The sequence below is a fragment of the Ranitomeya imitator genome, chromosome 7 (assembly GCF_032444005.1).
Source record: "Ranitomeya imitator isolate aRanImi1 chromosome 7, aRanImi1.pri, whole genome shotgun sequence".
NCBI classification, from domain to species: Eukaryota; Metazoa; Chordata; class Amphibia; order Anura; family Dendrobatidae; genus Ranitomeya; species Ranitomeya imitator.
In genome coordinates, this window is record NC_091288.1 from 215,621,009 (window position 1) to 215,642,825 (window position 21,817).

General features: G+C 49.3%; 1 protein-coding gene across 3 annotated transcripts; it reads right to left on the reverse strand.

The window, feature by feature from the left end:
- Positions 1 to 154: 154 nt before the first annotated feature.
- On the reverse strand, positions 155 to 21,738 carry CD19 (CD19 molecule). 3 transcript variants are annotated; one of them, XM_069734839.1, is made up of 13 exons: positions 21,454 to 21,666; positions 19,000 to 19,224; positions 12,623 to 12,880; positions 12,348 to 12,455; positions 11,494 to 11,524; positions 10,511 to 10,572; positions 10,012 to 10,113; positions 7,086 to 7,139; positions 6,931 to 6,987; positions 4,231 to 4,281; positions 4,047 to 4,136; positions 3,571 to 3,735; positions 155 to 751 (listed from the first exon to the last, which is right to left on the reverse strand). In XM_069734839.1, exons 1-13 carry the CDS (start codon positions 21,539 to 21,541, stop codon positions 711 to 713), a joined length of 1,332 nt encoding a protein of 443 aa, XP_069590940.1. In that variant the 5' UTR covers positions 21,542 to 21,666; the 3' UTR covers positions 155 to 710. The 3 variants fall into 3 exon arrangements, with proteins under 3 accessions (XP_069590940.1, XP_069590938.1, XP_069590941.1); XM_069734837.1 differs by having other exon boundaries at positions 407 to 751; positions 3,571 to 3,738; positions 21,454 to 21,738; XM_069734840.1 differs by having other exon boundaries at positions 579 to 751; positions 3,571 to 3,738; positions 10,054 to 10,113; positions 21,454 to 21,667.
- Between the last annotated feature and the right edge of the window lie 79 nt (positions 21,739 to 21,817).

The window sequence follows — 21,817 nt, forward strand, 5'->3', positions numbered from 1 at the left end:
TGTCGGATTTATTTTTCCCAATATCCGGCAGTGTTTACAGGAGGAATGTACACAATGCACAGCGCCCTCTCGTGTCTGTTCTCGGTACTGCAGCTCCACACTATTCTAGGTATCATTTTCATTTGGGTATGATGGATGAAAACTTTTTAAATCATTTTCTTTTTCACATTTTTTATTGAATTTTTATTCCTTTTTGCTTTATAAAACATTGTCAGTATCGAAGCTTCCTACCAAGATGTAAAAGTAATGAGCAGAATTATGAGGCAGGTGCCGTGGTCTCAGCCTAAATCAAAGCTGATCACATCGGGCTCTTTACAGCAGTCGTAAATCAAGACTCTGCTCGTTTACCAATTATCTTTGTTGCCATCTAGTGGTCAATTTGAAAACTGCAAGTTTTTTTTTTTTTAGGATTAAATTGTGATAACATAATGACTGTATTTGTGAGCTGTGATGGCGTCTCCTCTCTCTGACGCCGGGGCCTCGTCCTCATCCCTGACCGTCCAGTGCACGAGCTGCTGGAGTTACTGGATGTCAGTTTCAGGGCAGTAAAGTCGCCGTCTGCAGCCCGGGGACGTCCGTGGTCGATATCGCCGTCCTGCTCCATGGACGCAGCTCTGTGCAGACTGTCGTACTTGTGTATTCAGGTCCCGTCCTGCCCCCCATAGTCCGCACTGATGGCGCCCGTGCTGCCGCGGGGTCTCGTCTGCTCCTCACAGTCTGTGGGTTTCATAGGAAATGTAGAAGTCTCCATCTTGCAAAAGAGAAAAAAAAGTGAGAAAAAGCAGGAAAAAGTGTTAGGCCGGGGTCACACTAGTCTGTAATACGGACATGCGGGAAAAAATCTCACCATATGGATGAGAAAAAAACGCATCCTGGCATCGCACACGGATGAGGTACGGATTACAATGACAGCAGAAAGTGGGACTATATACAATGCCCATATAATACCGCCATACCGCGCCCAATTACTAGCACCAGTGCACAAAAGAATCTATATACAATGACCTAATAAAACCGCCATATGCTAATACCATAAAGTACACAATAGTATCAATATACAATTACCATGTTAGGCTACGTTCATATTTGCGTTGTTGGGCGCAGCGTCGTCGACGCATACCGATGCATGCGTCATGCGCCCCTATCTTTAACATGGGGGGCGCAAGGACATGCGCCGGTATGCGTTGTATTGCGTTTTACGACGCATGCGTCATATTGACGCACAGACAGGGCGCAGAGGACGCTACTGCGTTTTCCCTGCGCCGAAATTCCTGCTCTGTACGATCTTATGACAACGCATGCGTGGCAAAACGCTGCGTTGTGTACATGCGTTGTTGGTTGCTGCGCCCAACAATGCAAATGTGAACGTTACCTAATACCACCAAGTAATAGCACCATAGCAGCACAGTTATTTGAGCAGTGTATGGCGGTATTATTTGGCTAGCAGCACAGTCATTAGAGCAGTGTATAGTGGTATTATTTGCGTACTAGCACAATCGTTAGAGCAGTGTATGGCTGTATTATTTGGGTAGTAGCACAGTCGTTAGAGCAGTGTATGGCGGTATTATTTGGGTGGTAGCAGTCGTTAGAGCAGTGTATGGCGGTATTATTTGGGTAGTAGCACAGTCGTTAGAGCAGTGCATGGCGGTATTATTTGGGATGTAGCACAGTTGTTAGTGCAGTGTATGGCGGTATTATTTGGGTAGTAGCACAGTTGTTAGTGCAGTGTATGGCGGTATTATTTGGGTAGTAGCACAGTCGTTAGAGCAGTGTATGGCGGAATTATTTGGGTAGTAACAGAGTCGTTAGAGCAGTGTATGGTGGTATTATTTGGGTAGTAGCAGTTATTTGAGCAGTGTATGGGGGTAATAATTTGGGTAGTAGGACAGTTATTTGTGCAGTGTATAGTGGTATTATTTGAGTAGTAGCAGTTGATAAGGCAGTGCATAGTGGTATTATTTGGGTAGTAGCACAGTCGTTAAAGCAGTGTATGGCGGTATTATTTGGGTAGTAGCACAGTTCTTAGAGCAGTGTATGGAGGTATTATTTGGGTAGTAGTACATTTGTCAGACCAGTGTATGGCGGTATTATTTGGGTAGTAGCACAGTTGTTAGAGCAGTATATGGCAGTATTATTTGGGTAGTAGCACAGTTGTTAGAGCAGTGTATGGCGGTATTATTTGGGTAGTAGCACAGTTGTTAGAGCAGTATATGGCGGTATTATTTGGGTAGTAGCACAGTTGTTAGAGCAGTGTATGGCGGTATTATTTGGGTAGTAGCACAGTTGTTAGAGCAGTATATGGCAGTATTATTTGGGTAGTAGCACAGTTGTTAGAGCAGTGTATGGCGGTATTATTTGGGTAGTAGCACAGTTGTTAGAGCAGTATATGGCGGTATTATTTGGGTAGTAGCACAGTTGTTAGAGCAGTGTATGGCGGTATTATTTGGGTAGTAGCACAGTTGTTAGAGCAGTATATGGCAGTATTATTTGAGTAGTAGCACAGTTGTTAGAGCAGTGTATGGCGGTATTATTTGGCTAGCAGCACAGTCATTAGAGCAGTGTATAGTGGTATTATTTGCGTACTAGCACAATCGTTAGAGCAGTGTATGGCTGTATTATTTGGGTAGTAGCACAGTCGTTAGAGCAGTGTATGGCGGTATTATTTGGGTGGTAGCAGTCGTTAGAGCAGTGTATGGCGGTATTATTTGGGTAGTAGCACAGTCGTTAGAGCAGTGCATGGCGGTATTATTTGGGATGTAGCACAGTTGTTAGTGCAGTGTATGGCGGTATTATTTGGGTAGTAGCACAGTTGTTAGTGCAGTGTATGGCGGTATTATTTGGGTAGTAGCACAGTCGTTAGAGCAGTGTATGGCGGAATTATTTGGGTAGTAACAGAGTCGTTAGAGCAGTGTATGGTGGTATTATTTGGGTAGTAGCAGTTATTTGAGCAGTGTATAGTGGTATTTGGTATTAGTAGCACAGTTGTTGGAGCAGTGTATGGGGGTAATAATTTGGGTAGTAGGACAGTTATTTGTGCAGTGTATAGTGGTATTATTTGAGTAGTAGCAGTTGATAAGGCAGTGCATAGTGGTATTATTTGGGTAGTAGCACAGTCGTTAAAGCAGTGTATGGCGGTATTATTTGGGTAGTAGCACAGTTCTTAGAGCAGTGTATGGAGGTATTATTTGGGTAGTAGTACATTTGTCAGACCAGTGTATGGCGGTATTATTTGGGTAGTAGCACAGTTGTTAGAGCAGTATATGGCAGTATTATTTGGGTAGTAGCACAGTTGTTAGAGCAGTGTATGGCGGTATTATTTGGGTAGTAGCACAGTTGTTAGAGCAGTATATGGCGGTATTATTTGGGTAGTAGCACAGTTGTTAGAGCAGTGTATGGCGGTATTATTTGGGTAGTAGCACAGTTGTTAGAGCAGTATATGGCGGTATTATTTGGGTAGTAGCACAGTTGTTAGAGCAGTGTATGGCGTATTTGGGTAGAAGCACAGTTGTTAGAGCAGTGTATGGCGGTATTATTTAGGTGGTACATGGTGTGATTTCTTATCCCACATACCTTGTTCCTGTAGCTCCATGGACACTTTCTGTGGCTGATGGGTAGTGGAGTCCGCCAGATTTGCCGTCCTTCCCTCATTCTGGTCCTCAGAGAATTTGTGTGGGGGGCGAACACAGTCTGGTTGGGAGTACAGAGGAGTCTCCATGTTTTCATAGGAATCTGCATCTGCTATTAAGAGTGGACATAGCTGGAGTAGCGGTGATACATCTGGTATGGGGCGGTAATATTTATTACGTGGGCGGCTGCTCTGATTGGTGGATGTGATCACACTCATCACATGATCTCTTCTCCGACCTTTGGTCACAGAGTCTCCCCGGCTTTACAGTATCACACAGCCCCGCCCCTGCTGTCTCCTCCCCTTTTCTTCCTGACTCCGCCCATCGGCGGTTACCACAGAGCAGTGCATTGTGGGAGCTGGTCTGTAATACCACATGTCTGACAGCAGGTGTCGCTACACTGGGGCGATGGCTTCTCACCTTCGTCTCGTGTCGCCCCCTCGTCTGCAGGACCCTCGGCCTTCGCCCGGACACAGATGGATCCTTTCATGTCTTCATACGACTGGGACCCTGAGACACGAGAAGAACATGGATGAAGTGGCCCCATTCTTATATCACAGCATCTCCCACCCAAGCCCATGTCCTGCTGGTTCCTGGGCCGCACCCTCAGAGCCATCTTTAATTTCTTCATTGGTGTTCTCATAGCAGTCGCCATCTAGAAAACAGAAGAGGAGGCGTCAGCCATGTTACCTGCACCCGGGACAGAGCACGGACTTCACCCCCCGTCCCACCGTCACTTATAACAGTTTAATATAAACTTATACATTCACATTTGCTTTACTTTTTTTTATATTTTAGTTTTTTATGTAAATATTGTATTACCCTAAACCTGACACTAGTACTATCCTTAGTCAGCCCTAATCCTTGTCCTAGCCCTAACCAAAATCCTAATCCTAGCTTAAATCCTACAGTTATCCCTAGTCCTAGCCTTCATCAGAGGCCTAGCTCGTGGACTAATACTAACCCTAGTCTTAATCCTAACCCTACTACTAACTCTGTAGTCAGAACCCTAGCTCCAGTCCTAATTCTAATCCTAATCAGAACCCTAACCCCAGTCGTAATTCTAGTCCTATCCCTAACCAAAGTCCTAATCCCAAATCTAGTCCTAACTTTAACCCTAGTCCTTGTAATCGTAGTCCTTACTCTATCCCTAGACTTAATCCTAACTCTACTACTAACACCGTAGTCAGAACCCTAACTCCAGTCCAAATTCTAATCCTAATGCTAACTCTAATCACCCTAATCCCAGTCCTAATCATAGCCCTGTCCTAATCCTAAATCTAGTCCTAACTTTAAACCCTAGTCCTAATTTTAACCCTGGTCCTTACTCTAACCCTAGTCTTAATCCTAACCCTGGTACATAAACTGTAGTCATAACCATAACCTTAGTCCCAACTCTAACCCTAACTCTAATTCTAACCCTACTCCTAAATCTAACACTAATCCTAGCCCTAAATCTAACCCTAATCAGAACCCTAACCCCAGTCCTAATTCTAGTCCTAGCCCTAACCAAAGACCTAATCATAAATCAAGTCCTACTTTTAACCCTAGTCCACATAATCCTGACTGTGTGGCGTCAGCTGATCCCTAATCGCCGTGGCATGCGCTTAGGGATCAGCTGACGCCGCACAGTCTGAAGAAGGCGGAGGGAGATGAGTGACAGGCGAAGATATGCACAGCGCATGGCCATGAATCCCAGCCCCGCAGTGTGAATAAATCAGAAGACAGGGTCGTCCATCTGGCTAATCGTTACTCGGACGCGTCCGCTCTTCGCCAGTCATTACACTGGCTGCCCATTCATTACAGGATACAATTCAAAGTACTTGTTCTCACCCACAAAGCTCTCCACAGTGCGGCCCCCCTTACATCTCCTCCCTCATTTCTGTCTATCGGACTAACCGACCGCTGCGCTCTGCAAATGACTTTCGACTAACCTCTGCAGTAATCCATACCTCCCACTCCCGACTCCAAGACTTCTCCCGTGCTGCGCCAATCCTCTGGAATGCTCTACCCCAAGATATTAGGACCATCCACAATTTGCATAGTTTTAGGCGCTCGCTCAAAACACATTTGTTCAGAGCGGCCTACCACGTTCCCTAATCAAAGTCATTTTATGTTTGTGTGTGTGTGTAGCCCATTCACTATCTCCATCTATCCCCCACCCCCTGAAGATGGTCGGACCCTCATTGTAAATACATCATTGTAAATACACACCTGTACTTTGTATCTCCCCCACCTCATTGTAGATTGTAAGCTCTCACGAGCAGGGGCGGCTTATTGTGCTTTATTATTGTATTGTTAACGTTGTTACTTATGACTTTTGTGTTCGAAACTGTTAAACTGTAAAGCGCTGCGGAATATGTCGGCGCTATATAAATAAAGATTATTATTATTATTATTATTAATGGTGTTGCAGCCTCTATGTCCTTTCAGTAAAGGTGAAGTGTATATAGTGACAGACATGTGACACTTAGATCGCACACAGGTGGACGTTTTGTCACTACGCATGGGACTTATGAAGAGAATTGCTTCATCCCAACAGGAGTGAATACATATGCAAATGCCAATTTTTAGTTATTTCATCCCATAAATTTAATTTATGCCGGTATTTTTTTCTAATTTCACCAACTTCGACTACTTAGTGCTGATGCATCGCACACAAATCAGGTTACAAAAATATTTACACACAGGTTGTTATATAACAAAATAGCTAAAAAAAACCCAAGGGGTGTGAATACTTTTGCAAGCCATTGTACTTCTAACACTAACTGTCAGTAATATAACCCCTGTCCTAATCCTAGTACTAGCCCTAGTCCTAACTCCACTCAAACCCTACCCCAATCTTAATAATAGTCAAAAGTCCTAATCCTAAATATAGTCCTAACTTTAACCCTAGTCCTAACACTAGCCCTGAATAAGTCTAGTCCTAAATCTAACTCTAGTCTTAATCCCAACCCTACGTCTAACACTAACTATGGTCAGAACCCTAACCACAGTCCTAGCGCTAAACCTAGTCCTAACCCTAATCAGAGCCCTATCCCCAGTCCTAACTCTAGGACTATAACATGCAGATTATTATATACGTAGGGATTTTGTATTGTCTTCTTTACAGCTCACCCATTAGGTCACTGTCTATTCTCTCACAAAATTACAAGTGAGCGTTGAGGCGGGGAGCTGCGAAAAAGCACGGTGCAGCTTCTGTCATCTCAGTTGCTGCCTACGCAGAGCGCAGGAGTCAAGATGAGTTTGTAATTGGTTGCTGAGCTCTGCATAGCAAATCTCACGTAATTATACCGAGTGTTACCTATGCAGTCCTCATGGTCGTCCCGATCCTTGGTGGGGTCCTCATAGCAGCCGCTTGCTGGTGAGAGAGGGTATTACACGTGTATTTGTGAGGGGGCAAAAATTATGAAGGAAGAGCGGAGGAAGGAGCAAAAATCATAAGTAAACCGTTCTCACCGACGGACGCCTGATCCCCTCCTTCAGCCATCGGCTCCAAATAGGAATCACCGCCTGGAAATGACATCATAAAGCAATTAAAGGGGAAGTCCGGGGATCGGAACGCGTCAGGGAGTTGTGCTGCCGAGAATATAGCTCACAGAGGAATTTTTCTCAGTCACTGACAACAAGCAGAGGTCTTGAAAATAGTTTGGAATTAAAATGGAGTTGGAAAGTTGCAGAACCTTTGCAGCGCTCACGTCCCTTTAATGCGGCTGGTTGTTATAATGGTTATAATGGTTTCTAACTGAACTCTGGAGACGATCAGAGAAATGTTTTTGAGGCAAAGAAATTGGGGAAGCGTGACACAAAAACAAGAGCAGAAAAGAGAAAAAAAAAAGTCGTTTCCTCTTCTGTTCTGACTGTTCGGGGAGGATGGCGCTCAAATAACTTCACTGATGAAATTACTGATACTGGGGGGGGGGAGACAGAGAAATGGAGGACGGGGGGGGGGTCCAAGGTCTCATAAGTGACTCTAGACATGGAGACAACCGAGTCGGTGGATCCCGTGGAACAGAAATGGAGACTGAGAGGAGCACGACAAAACTGAGGCATGTGCTTCACTGTCATGGAGGGGCACAAAGAAGCCCCTCAGCCTACCCTTCAGGAACATGGCAGCAGACCCTTCTTCCCACCTGGACCTCTGCCGTTTGTCCACCATTCACCGGTCATTCCGCACTCGGCTCCACTAGAGATCCCCTTATCGCTAACCCCCTTAGAACCAGACGACGGGGAGCAACTTGAGAATGAGGCCTGTAAACATTAACTGCCCTGGACCCCCCGGGACATTACCATTACCAGATAACTGCCCCGGACCCCCCGGGACATTACCATTACCAGATAACTGCCCCGGACCCCCCGGGACATTACCATTACCAGATAACTGCCCTGGACCCCCCAGGGACATTACCATTACCAGATAACTGCCCCGGACCCCCCGGGACATTACCATTACCAGATAACGGCCCTGGACCCCCCGGGACATTACCATTACCAGATAACTGCCCTGAACCCCCCAGGACATTACCATTACCAGATAACTGCCCCGGACCCCCCGGGACATTACCATTACCAGATAACTGCCCTGGACCCCCCGGGACATTACCATTACCAGATAACGGCCCTGGACCCCCCGGGACATTACCATTACCAGATAACTGCCCTGGACCCCCCGGGACATTACCATTACCAGATAACTGCCCTGGACCCCCTGGGACATTACCATTACCAGATAACTGCCCTGGACCCCCCGGGACATTACCATTACCAGATAACTGCCCTGGACCTCTAGAGCTTTCCTGAGTTACTATTTAGGCATTATATGGCGGTGTTATTGTGATCCTGATTTAGTTCTTTTTTAGGGGACTTGATGGCATTATTACTTGGGCACCATGTGGAGGTATGTGGTGTGGGCACTATTAAGACATTAATATCTGTGTTAAAGGTATGCATCTAATTCACATTATACATACTGGTATGATTAAATGACCCAATAATGAGGAGCCCCATGTTAATACTCCCAGAATGACATTTTCTATTTAACCGCCATCTGGCTGCCGTCTGTTATCTGTGATTTCCATTTATCTAACATAATCTGCTCAATTTAACATGAAGCTGAGAATGTATAAAAGGCCTGAAGAACCAATCAGGAGGAGAACAGAGGTGAGGCCTGAAGAATCAGACAGGAGGAGACCAGAGGTGACGCCTGAAGAACTAATCAGGAGGAGAACAGAGGTGAGGCCTGAAGAAGCGGTCAGGAGGAGACCAGAGGCGAGCCCTGAAGAACCAGACAGGAGGAGACCAATGATGAGGCCTGAAGAACCAGACAGAAGGAGACCAGAGGTGAGGCCTGAAGAACTGGACAGGAGGAGACCAATGATGAGGCCTGAAGAACCAGAGGGGGAGACCAGTGATGAGCCCTGAAGAACCAGATAGGAGGAGACCAGTGGTGAGGACTGAAGAAACGGACAGGAGGAGACCAGAGGTGAGACTTGATTAATCGGACAGGAGGAGAACAGAGGTGAGGCCTGAAGAAGCGGACAGGAGGAGCCCAGAGGCAAGGCCTGAAGAACCGGACAGGTGGAGAACAGATGTGAGGTCTGAAGAACTGAACAGGAGGAAACCAGAAGTGAGGCCTGAAGAACCGGACAGAAGGAGACCAGATGTGAGGTCTGAAGAATTTACAGGAGAGACAAGAGGTGAGGCCTGAAGAACTGGACAGGAGGAGGTCAGAGATGAGGCCTGAAGAACCAGACAGGAGGAGACCAGATGTGAGGTCTGAAGAATTTACAGGAGGAGACAGGAGGTGAGGCCTGAAAAACTGGACAGGAGGAGCCCAGAGGCAAGGCCTGAAGAACCGGACAGGTGGAGACCAGATGTGAGGTCTGAAGAACTGAACAGGAGGAGCCCAGATGTGAGGTCTGAAGAATTTACAGGAGGAGGCAAGAGGTGAGGCCTGAAGAACTGGACAGGAGGAGACCAGATGTGAGGTCTGAAGAATTTACAGGAGGAGGCAAGAGGTGAGGCCTGAAGAACTGGACAGGAGGAGACCAGATGTGAGGTCTGAAGAATTTACAGGAGGAGACCAGATGTGAGGTCTGAAGAACTGAACAGGAGGAGCCCAGATGTGAAGTCTGAAGAATTTACAGGAGGAGGCAAGAGGTGAGGCCTGAAGAACTGAACAGGAGGAGACCAGATGTGAGGTCTGAAGAATTTACAGGAGGAGGTCAGAGGTGAGGCCTGAAAAACTGGACAGGAGGAGGTCAGAGGTGAGGCCTGAAGAAGTCACCGGCGCTCTGTAAATCTCCCAGTAACACATCGCCTGCTGCTCAGGCGTTCGAGCGCTACCCAGGATCCCGGACATGTAATGAGACCGCGCTGCACTCACCCAGAGACAGGAAGGAGCTCTTGTCTGAGTAACAATCATTACCAACAACTTTCGATGGAGACACGTTCTGGTAGGTGAAGTCCTGATCCTTGTGGGCGACGTCTGATCGGTGGTGGCACAAAGAATAAAAAGATGATGGTAATTATTAGTATTGTTGGTGTCATCATCATAGACACGAAGAAAAAGAGGATGTGAACTAAAAAGTGGGAAATTACAAAAAAAGAAAAATAGGAAGAAAGGAAAAAAGGAGAAAACGAAGACAGGAAATAAAAAAAGGAAAATACAAAGAGATAAAGAAGGCAGGAAATAAAAAAAGGAGAACGCAAAGAAGGAAAAACACGAGAAAAACAAGATGAGAAAAAAAAGTAAAATGCAAAGAAAAGAAGAAAGAAAATGTAAAAAAAAAGGAATGTGAAATATGTAGACGGAAAAAAGGGAGAAGAGAACGAGGAGGGATTGATTGGGAGCAGTCGTGGGGTCTCCCAGCACGTGGCGGTACCTGTCTGGGGGCTGATGGAGTCTGCGTAGAGGTTCCTGGCGGCTGAGCTCATCTTGAAGAAACTGATGAGGAGAGAAAATTACTTTGTGGGTGATAGATAAACCCGCTGACATCACAGAGAGAGGACGTGTCCCAGAGATGGCGCCGTACAAGGGGCACAATCCGGTGCCCCCTCCCCTGTGTCCGGAGCACCTCACGTGGTCGTCCTGCCCCCACACAGTAAGAGAAGCTCAATATTTCTATTACAGGGGAGAGGAAATAAAGGGAGATCCGGAGATGGCGGATGCAGCGGCACCACTGATAGCTGCAGGATCTCGTACGTGGCAGCGGCACCGCTGATAGCTGCAGGGTCTCGTACATGGCAGCGGCACCGCTGATAGCTGCAGGGTCTCGTACGTGGCAGCGGCACCGCTGATAGCTGCAGGGTCTCATACGTGGCAGCGGCACCGCTGATAGCTGCAGGGTCTCGTACGTGGCAGCGGCACCACTGATAGCTGCAGGATCTCGTACGTGGCAGCGGCGCCGCTGATAGCTGCAGGGTCTCATACGTGGCAGCGGCACCGCTGATAGCTGCAGGGTCTCGTACATGGCAGCGGCACTGCTGATAGCTGCAGGGTCTCGTACGTGGCAGCGGCACCGCTGATAGCTGCAGGGTCTCGTACGTGGCAGCGGCACCGCTGATAGCTGCAGGGTCTCATACGTGGCAGCGGCACCGCTGATAGCTGCAGGGTCTCGTACGTGGCAGCGGCACCGCTGATAGCTGCAGGGTCTCGTACGTGGCAGCAGCACCGCTGATAGCTGCAGGGTCTCGTACGTGGCAGCGGCACCGCTGATAGCTGCATGGTCTTGTACGTGGCAGCGGCACCACTGATAGCTGCAGGGTCTCGTACGTGGCAGCGGCACCGCTGATAGCTGCATGGTCTCGTACGTGGCAGCGGCGCCGCTGATAGCTGCAGGGTCTTGTACGTGGCAGCGGCACTCACCTGTTCTTGGCGCGTCTCCTCGCTCTCCTTCCTGTAATAAGACATGGAGTATAATGGTCACTCGCATTTCCTTGGATTGTTAGCGGTAAATCTGACTCTGTGAATCGCCACCATTACTGCGCCACTAAGCACCATATTCGGCAGCCATATTGGTTGTCACAAAAGCAATTCACTCATATTTCTGAATAGTATCTCTTAGGCGATGTTCACACTGAGATTTTTTTTTAGTAATTTTGTTTTAAGTCAGATTGTCGCCCAAAAAAACACTTGGAAAACTCTCATTCATTTCTTTGGGAAATCCTCTTTTCTGGTCAGATGAGGAGGTTTTAAGGTTTTTTTTTTTACCTGAAGAGATGTGGAAAAAAACAAAACAGATGTTAAAAAAAATGGTCTGGGAAGTGGAATCTGATGGAATCCACTCCATACTGGGCACTATCCAATCAGAAGGCTGCAAAAAAAAAAAAAACGAAAACAAAAATTTTCCAGAAATGAAAAAAATTGCTTCAAAAATTCCTTAAAAAAGAGCGCGTAAAAGACTCGTCATTTCAAAACGCCTCAAAAAACCTCCGTGTGAACACGGCCTTAGAATACGCTACAGCAGTGATCACATTCATCTGACACAGACTTGTTACAGGAAAACGCTCCGATACACTGCAACGAACCCCACACTTTTGCAAGCAAGAGATGATGGAGATTGATTTTGAGGCCCGTGAGCGCGGACATTGTGTCCGTTCACTGACAACAAGCAGAGATTTTGAAACTGGAAGCACAAAGCCTCCAAGAAAGTGACGTGTGGGAGTTTTCTGCTGCGGGGTCATGATAACATATCGATTCCCGGGTACGGTGACACGCACTGTGTCTTATGCTTACGAAGCCGCCCGCGAGCAGCAGGCCGAGCAGCGCAGAGGACGATGCCACCGCCATGACGATCCAGTATCGCTCCTTCAGGAACAGCTGCCATCCTGCCAGGAGGAAACAAGACAAGTCAGCGAGCTGCGGGGTCTCCACCGTCGTATCCCATATGTGTGGTTTATGGGAATCACCACATCAGGACTCCATCATGGCGCCCTGGTCGGCCCCCACGGCCATCCCTGAACCACACGGCAGCCCGTCCGTCCAGTTATCTCACCTGTCGCGTTGCCGTGCGGAGGCGACCATCGACATGTCGCGTTTAACATCTTTGTCATATTGCTACCCCCAGAATCCTCGTCAATGATGGAGGTGATGATGAACGATGGCCCCTTCCTCATCACCTTGACGCTCAGCTGAGGCCCCGCTCTTTGCACCATGGCAATCACCTCGTCACCTCTGGACCATTGCACCCTGGTCCAGGTCCTCGGGGCGCGGCAGGCGATCCGCTGCTCCTCCACATCATCCAGCTCACTATCTGTGGGGAAGAAAGAGGAGCTGTGGGGCGGAGAAAGTGCCGGGGCCAGGAATACGGGACAACAGCGATGGAAGCGACGACAGCACCAAAGAGGCCGTCATCACCGGGCAACAGGGCGAAAGGCCCCACATGTTATGGACCATAGCCCCCCAACAGGCTCACTCTTACTGCCCCAAACAACTTTATTAATCATCATAAGAACAACAAGAATCTCCACCATCATCAAATAAATCTAATGAAAAGCTCCACACACTGTGGGACCACCGCACACAGAGATATCGGCAGGAGCATCCCACCCACAGTGACACTCCCCCGACAGGCGGTGTCAGGGGCAAGAAGGACCAGGCCGAACAGTACAACACCCGATCATTTTGTTGTCATGGAGGATTAGCCCCTGTCAGGGGATAGAGGAAAATGGAGGGGACAGAGGAGTCTGGAGGAGGACAGAGGAGGACAGATGAGTGTGGAGGAGGAAGACAGAGGAGTCTGGAGGAGGAAGACAGGAGTCTGGAGGAGGAAGACAGGAGTCTGGAGGAGGAAGACAGGAGTCTGGAGGAGGAAGACAGGAGTCTGGAGGAGGAAGACAGGAGTCTGGAGGAGGAAGACAGGAGTCTGGAGGAGGAAGACAGGAGTCTGGAGGAGGAAGACAGGAGTCTGGAGGAGGAAGACAGGAGTCTGGAGGAGGAAGACAGGAGTCTGGAGGAGGAAGACAGGAGTCTGGAGGAGGAAGACAGGAGTCTGGAGGAGGAAGACAGGAGTCTGGAGGAGGAAGACAGGAGTCTGGAGGAGGAAGACAGGAGTCTGGAGGAGGAAGACAGGAGTCTGGAGGAGGAAGACAGGAGTCTGGAGGAGGAAGACAGGAGTCTGGAGGAGGAAGACAGGAGTCTGGAGGAGGAAGACAGGAGTCTGGAGGAGGAAGACAGGAGTCTGGAGGAGGAAGACAGGAGTCTGGAGGAGGAAGACAGGAGTCTGGAGGAGGAAGACAGGAGTCTGGAGGAGGAAGACAGGAGTCTGGAGGAGGAAGACAGGAGTCTGGAGGAGGAAGACAGGAGTCTGGAGGAGGAAGACAGGAGTCTGGAGGAGGAAGACAGGAGTCTGGAGGAGGAAGACAGGAGTCTGGAGGAGGAAGACAGGAGTCTGGAGGAGGAAGACAGGAGTCTGGAGGAGGAAGACAGGAGTCTGGAGGAGGAAGACAGGAGTCTGGAGGAGGAAGACAGGAGTCTGGAGGAGGAAGACAGGAGTCTGGAGGAGGAAGACAGGAGTCTGGAGGAGGAAGACAGGAGTCTGGAGGAGGAAGACAGGAGTCTGGAGGAGGAAGACAGGAGTCTGGAGGAGGAAGACAGGAGTCTGGAGGAGGAAGACAGGAGTCTGGAGGAGGAAGACAGGAGTCTGGAGGAGGAAGACAGGAGTCTGGAGGAGGAAGACAGGAGTCTGGAGGAGGAAGACAGGAGTCTGGAGGAGGAAGACAGGAGTCTGGAGGAGGAAGACAGGAGTCTGGAGGAGGAAGACAGGAGTCTGGAGGAGGAAGACAGGAGTCTGGAGGAGGAAGACAGGAGTCTGGAGGAGGAAGACAGGAGTCTGGAGGAGGAAGACAGGAGTCTGGAGGAGGAAGACAGGAGTCTGGAGGAGGAAGACAGGAGTCTGGAGGAGGAAGACAGGAGTCTGGAGGAGGAAGACAGGAGTCTGGAGGAGGAAGACAGGAGTCTGGAGGAGGAAGACAGGAGTCTGGAGGAGGAAGACAGGAGTCTGGAGGAGGAAGACAGGAGTCTGGAGGAGGAAGACAGGAGTCTGGAGGAGGAAGACAGGAGTCTGGAGGAGGAAGACAGGAGTCTGGAGGAGGAAGACAGGAGTCTGGAGGAGGAAGACAGGAGTCTGGAGGAGGAAGACAGGAGTCTGGAGGAGGAAGACAGGAGTCTGGAGGAGGAAGACAGGAGTCTGGAGGAGGAAGACAGGAGTCTGGAGGAGGAAGACAGGAGTCTGGAGGAGGAAGACAGGAGTCTGGAGGAGGAAGACAGGAGTCTGGAGGAGGAAGACAGGAGTCTGGAGGAGGAAGACAGGAGTCTGGAGGAGGAAGACAGGAGTCTGGAGGAGGAAGACAGGAGTCTGGAGGAGGAAGACAGGAGTCTGGAGGAGGAAGACAGGAGTCTGGAGGAGGAAGACAGGAGTCTGGAGGAGGAAGACAGGAGTCTGGAGGAGGAAGACAGGAGTCTGGAGGAGGAAGACAGGAGTCTGGAGGAGGAAGACAGGAGTCTGGAGGAGGAAGACAGGAGTCTGGAGGAGGAAGACAGGAGTCTGGAGGAGGAAGACAGGAGTCTGGAGGAGGAAGACAGGAGTCTGGAGGAGGAAGACAGGAGTCTGGAGGAGGAAGACAGGAGTCTGGAGGAGGAAGACAGGAGTCTGGAGGAGGAAGACAGGAGTCTGGAGGAGGAAGACAGGAGTCTGGAGGAGGAAGACAGGAGTCTGGAGGAGGAAGACAGGAGTCTGGAGGAGGAAGACAGGAGTCTGGAGGAGGAAGACAGGAGTCTGGAGGAGGAAGACAGGAGTCTGGAGGAGGAAGACAGGAGTCTGGAGGAGGAAGACAGGAGTCTGGAGGAGGAAGACAGGAGTCTGGAGGAGGAAGACAGGAGTCTGGAGGAGGAAGACAGGAGTCTGGAGGAGGAAGACAGGAGTCTGGAGGAGGAAGACAGGAGTCTGGAGGAGGAAGACAGGAGTCTGGAGGAGGAAGACAGGAGTCTGGAGGAGGAAGACAGGAGTCTGGAGGAGGAAGACAGGAGTCTGGAGGAGGAAGACAGGAGTCTGGAGGAGGAAGACAGGAGTCTGGAGGAGGAAGACAGGAGTCTGGAGGAGGAAGACAGGAGTCTGGAGGAGGAAGACAGGAGTCTGGAGGAGGAAGACAGGAGTCTGGAGGAGGAAGACAGGAGTCTGGAGGAGGAAGACAGGAGTCTGGAGGAGGAAGACAGGAGTCTGGAGGAGGAAGACAGGAGTCTGGAGGAGGAAGACAGGAGTCTGGAGGAGGAAGACAGGAGTCTGGAGGAGGAAGACAGGAGTCTGGAGGAGGAAGACAGGAGTCTGGAGGAGGAAGACAGGAGTCTGGAGGAGGAAGACAGGAGTCTGGAGGAGGAAGACAGGAGTCTGGAGGAGGAAGACAGGAGTCTGGAGGAGGAAGACAGGAGTCTGGAGGAGGAAGACAGGAGTCTGGAGGAGGAAGACAGGAGTCTGGAGGAGGAAGACAGGAGTCTGGAGGAGGAAGACAGGAGTCTGGAGGAGGAAGACAGGAGTCTGGAGGAGGAAGACAGGAGTCTGGAGGAGGAAGACAGGAGTCTGGAGGAGGAAGACAGGAGTCTGGAGGAGGAAGACAGGAGTCTGGAGGAGGAAGACAGGAGTCTGGAGGAGGAAGACAGGAGTCTGGAGGAGGAAGACAGGAGTCTGGAGGAGGAAGACAGGAGTCTGGAGGAGGAAGACAGGAGTCTGGAGGAGGAAGACAGGAGTCTGGAGGAGGAAGACAGGAGTCTGGAGGAGGAAGACAGGAGTCTGGAGGAGGAAGACAGGAGTCTGGAGGAGGAAGACAGGAGTCTGGAGGAGGAAGACAGGAGTCTGGAGGAGGAAGACAGGAGTCTGGAGGAGGAAGACAGGAGTCTGGAGGAGGAAGACAGGAGTCTGGAGGAGGAAGACAGGAGTCTGGAGGAGGAAGACAGGAGTCTGGAGGAGGAAGACAGGAGTCTGGAGGAGGAAGACAGGAGTCTGGAGGAGGAAGACAGGAGTCTGGAGGAGGAAGACAGGAGTCTGGAGGAGGAAGACAGGAGTCTGGAGGAGGAAGACAGGAGTCTGGAGGAGGAAGACAGGAGTCTGGAGGAGGAAGACAGGAGTCTGGAGGAGGAAGACAGGAGTCTGGAGGAAGACAGGAGTCTGGAGGAAGACAGGAGTCTGGAGGAAGACAGGAGTCTGGAGGAAGACAGGAGTCTGGAGGAAGACAGGAGTCTGGAGGAAGACAGGAGTCTGGAGGAAGACAGGAGTCTGGAGGAAGACAGGAGTCTGGAGGAAGACAGGAGTCTGGAGGAAGACAGGAGTCTGGAGGAAGACAGGAGTCTGGAGGAAGACAGGAGTCTGGAGGAAGACAGGAGTCTGGAGGAAGACAGGAGTCTGGAGGAAGACAGGAGTCTGGAGGAAGACAGGAGTCTGGAGGAAGACAGGAGTCTGGAGGAAGACAGGAGTCTGGAGGAAGACAGGAGTCTGGAGGAAGACAGGAGTCTGGAGGAAGACAGGAGTCTGGAGGAAGACAGGAGTCTGGAGGAAGACAGGAGTCTGGAGGAAGACAGGAGTCTGGAGGAAGACAGGAGTCTGGAGGAAGACAGGAGTCTGGAGGAAGACAGGAGTCTGGAGGAAGACAGGAGTCTGGAGGAAGACAGGAGTCTGGAGGAAGACAGGAGTCTGGAGGAAGACAGGAGTCTGGAGGAAGACAGGAGTCTGGAGGAAGACAGGAGTCTGGAGGAAGACAGGAGTCTGGAGGAAGACAGGAGTCTGGAGGAAGACAGAGGAGTCTGGAGGAAGACAGAGGAGTCTGGAGGAAGACAGAGGAGTCTGGAGGAAGACAGAGGAGTCTGGAGGAAGACAGAGGGGTCTGGAGGAAGACAGAGGGGTCTGGAGGAGGACAGAGGGGTCTGGAGGAGGACAGAGGAGTGTGGAGGAAGACAGAGGAGTGTGGAGGAGGACAGAGGAGTGTGGAGGAGGACAGAGGAGTGTGGAGGAGGACAGAGGAGTGTGGAGGAGGACAGAGGAGTGTGGAGGAGGACAGAGGAGTGTGGAGGAGGACAGAGGAGTGTGGAGGAGGACAGAGGAGTGTGGAGGAGGACAGAGGAGTGTGGAGGAGGACAGAGGAGTGTGGAGGAGGACAGAGGAGTGTGGAGGAGGACAGAGGAGTGTGGAGGAAGACAGGAGTGTGGAGGAAGACAGGAGTGTGGAGGAAGACAGGAGTGTGGAGGAAGACAGAGGAGTCTGGAGGAGGACAGAGAAGTATCGATGGGAGAGAGGGTTCTGGAGGGGACAGAGGAATCTGGATGGGACTGAAGGTTCTGGAGGAGGACAGAGGAGTCTGATAGGAACAGAGGAGTCTGGAGGAGGATAGAGGAGTCTCGATGGGACAGAGGGTTCTGAAGGAGGACTGAGGCATCTGACAGGAACAGAGGAGGACACAGGTGTCTGGAGGAGGACAGAGGAGTCTGGATGGGACTGAGGAATCTGGATAGGACTGAGGCTGCCGTCACACTATCAGTATTTTACATCAGTATTTGTAGCCAAAACCAGGAGTGGGTGATAAATACAGAAGTTGTGCAGATGTTTCTATTATACTTTTCCTCTAATTGTTCCACTCCTGGTTTTGGCTACAAATACTGATGTAAAATACTGCGAGTGTGATGGCAGCCTAAGGTTCTGGAGGAGGACAGAGGCGTCTGAGGGAGGACAGAGAAGTCTGGAGAGGACAGAGGGGTCTGTTGGGGAAATGTTGCAGAATTTTACAAATATATACTGTATGTAACACAAGAACCTGATTTAATCCCTTGGTCACCATCTGTTGACGTTCTCCTTGAACCCTCCTCCCCTTATTGCCACTTATGCTGAGTAGTTGGACAGACTGGTGATGGACACATTGCCTGACAACCCCCACACACAGCACTGTAGTTGTCGGCTTCTGTATAGCGCACTGTCCGTCCTGTCTCGGATTCTTCCCGACATGGCGGAGTGCACAGAGGACACCGCTGTTCGGTCACTTTTCGCTTTATCAGAATTTGGAGATGTGAAAATCGTGTATTAGACCTGTAACCGCCCGAGATATTGATAACCCACAAGCCAAAAAAACAGACAAAACTATGATTTTATCATTAAAGTGCGGAAAAGCGGGGCGACAACCAATAAAGTGCTAATATAACGTCCGCAGTTGTCACACAGCTTTCCCTGATTCCTGAATGACAGATCTGCGTATGATTTCATGGTGGTTGTCCATTCACGATACTGGAGCAGAGCTGCAATACCAGACACAGCCTGAGGGCAGTGGTGGTGCTGTTTACGAGGTGGTAGTTGTGCCGAGATCGCTTCCCATGGCGGTCAGGGGGATTATTACCTACCTGACAGGTGAGCATCGCCGGGAGCGTCGTCCGCGGAGCAGGAGTAATTGCTGGACGTGTTGTCAGGAGCGAGCCGTACCGTCAGGACGTTGGTATCTAACATGAGGATGATGGGAGTCATCCCCAGCAGCACCCACGAGCCGTTGCTGCGCTCCTCCATCTGCAGCTTCAGCACCAGCGGGACGGGAGCGGAGGAGTGATGTCCGCAGGGCAGAAAGGTGGAACCTGCAGAGACGGGAGCAGATCATTTACACAATTACACAATGATCATTCCGCGCCAAGAATTGTATTTGCAGCTTCGGATGTGAGCGGAGGATATAAAATGACGGAACTCGAGATCCTACGTCCTACGTACCATCATACGACAGCGACACCCTATTCTGTGGGGGGACGTATTCGTGAACGTATTTCTTACATGTTAAATAGGGAAACCATCAGCAAGCTTGAAACTGATTTAGGTTCTTATTCCAGCTGTGACCTGTAGAAAGTCCCAGAAGAGCCCAGGTCGTGTGAAAGGGTCGAGGACAACACACTGATCTCTGGGGACCCCCAGAAATCTGGAGAATGGGGCTCGGGGTCCTGCATACTCGACCACCGCTCCGATCATGGTGTATGGGGTTGTTGGAAGTAGCGGAGCGCTGCGCATTGTCCCATACAAAGGCTTCCAGGATCCAGGGCCGCTGGACGTCACTGTGTAACCCCCTATACTATGTATATTTGCTAACTTTTAATTTATGGCATATCCCTTTAAGATACAAGTAGCCCCGAACAGGACACGCAAGGGCCACATGATTCTGCCCGGACTATCAGCCCATCAGATCCACATCTATTCCCGGCAGAATACACTCAAATTCCTAAAAACAGAAGCAGATCTGTCAGCACCTGCTTGCTGATGGTTTCCACTTTTTCGAACATTACACAAAATAAAGAAAATTTATAGAAAACCAGGAGGCAGATGAAGATGTTACAAGAAGAAAAATAACCTTACCCAGATCACCCCAAATTCCCAGGATAGGGATCGTTAGGAAAGTGATGTCAGAGCGAATCCTAGATTATGGGAGAGAAGGGATCATACCAGCATACCATAGGAAGCAAGACAGAGTAGGGATCATTGTAGGGATCATTAGGAAGGTGATGTAATAGTTCTTGTTTAATTTTTATTTTGGAGAGTAGTGATCATTGCAGAATGTCACGCTGAGCATGACAGCATAGGGATCACTACGGGGGTAACTAGGCAGGCTCTCCATTATGGAGAGTAGGGATCATCACAGATTACCGCAGAGAATATGATAAAGTAGGGATTGTTGACCAGATGATGTCAGGAATAGTCTTAGGTTATAGAGAGTAGGGATTATCAAAGAATAAAACTGTAAGCATGACAAGGTAAGAATTATTACTGGGTTGATTAGACAGATGAGTACAGAGAGTAGGGATCATCCTATCATACCATAGAAAGCAGGACAGGATAGGGATCAATAAGGTGATGGGCGTAGGGATCATTGCAGAATGCCACACCGAGCATGATCGCATAGTGACCATTAGAGGGGTCACTAGGTAGATGATGGTAGTAATAGTTCTACATTATGGAAAGTAGGGATCATCCCAGTATCTTTAAAATAACCAGAAAGTAAAGCCCATAATAATGTATACTGTTTATTTATTTATTTTTACAATGCAAAGCGTGGAAAGAGTAGGGATCATAGGGTGGGCAGAAAAAAAGGGACCTGGACTTTGTAGGAAGAGTAGGGAACACCGTAGGCAATACATCACATAGGGTTTTACAGATTATCATAGAGTAGATAGAAAAAAGGGAGCATGATAAAGCGGGAAGAGTAGGGAACGCTGTAGGTAATGCGTAACAGCTTCATCTCCGCATATTTCTACAGATTGTTGCAGTGTAGGAAGAGTAGGGATCATCGCAGCATTGAAAGTGCACAGAATGGATCATTTCAGAATACAGAACAAAAAGAGAATAATATTGCAGGGGAATTTGAGATTGTTACAGAAATCAGGGAATTTGAGATTGTTAGGGATCGTCATCACATAGGGATCATTATGGGGACCACATCATGTAGGTCTATTAGATGGAATGAGAATCATATTTTATAGGCCAGCGATCCTATTAGTGTGGAGAGTAGGGATCATCATTTTGGAGGACGAGTAGGGAAGGATCATTGTGGGTTACCATGGGGAAAGGCAGAGTTATTACAGAGGGGTAATGATACTGTAACCAGAGTAGGGACTACCAAATAATTATTACAGTAGGGATCGTCATAGATTGTTGAATATGGATCTATAGGATGCGGGAAAGTTATTTCTACAATATCGAGGGCTGATTACTATAAAATGGAAATAACCATAGTAGGGATCAACAAAGAATCCTGAGAGTCGAGGATTGGAGCATTGGGCTTTTCAGTAGGGATCATCACTAGTAGATTTGGGCACATTTCTTACCTTCTGCAGGCACGGTGATAATCCCGCTGTGATCTGGATTTTCGGCTGAGCAGGGGATCCCAAGGTAGAGGACAAGGAGGAGCAGCATGGTGGCCCCAGAACTGACAGCGAGTAACTGAGGGCACCGCTCAGCGAGCCAGAAACACAAAGTCACAGGAGCAGAACATTCTCAACAACTGGGTCCCCTGGGAGGAGCGGCTGCACCTGCAGGGTGGGCTGCAACAAGAACTAAGGGCGTCCTCAAAAGTCTGAAGATCTCTCATGTGTCAGATTCTCAGCAGAAAACGAAACGAGAAGTTCTGGGAAGTTTAGTCAAATCTAAAGAACAAGACGCATAAGGGGAACATCACAGGGTAATAATAAT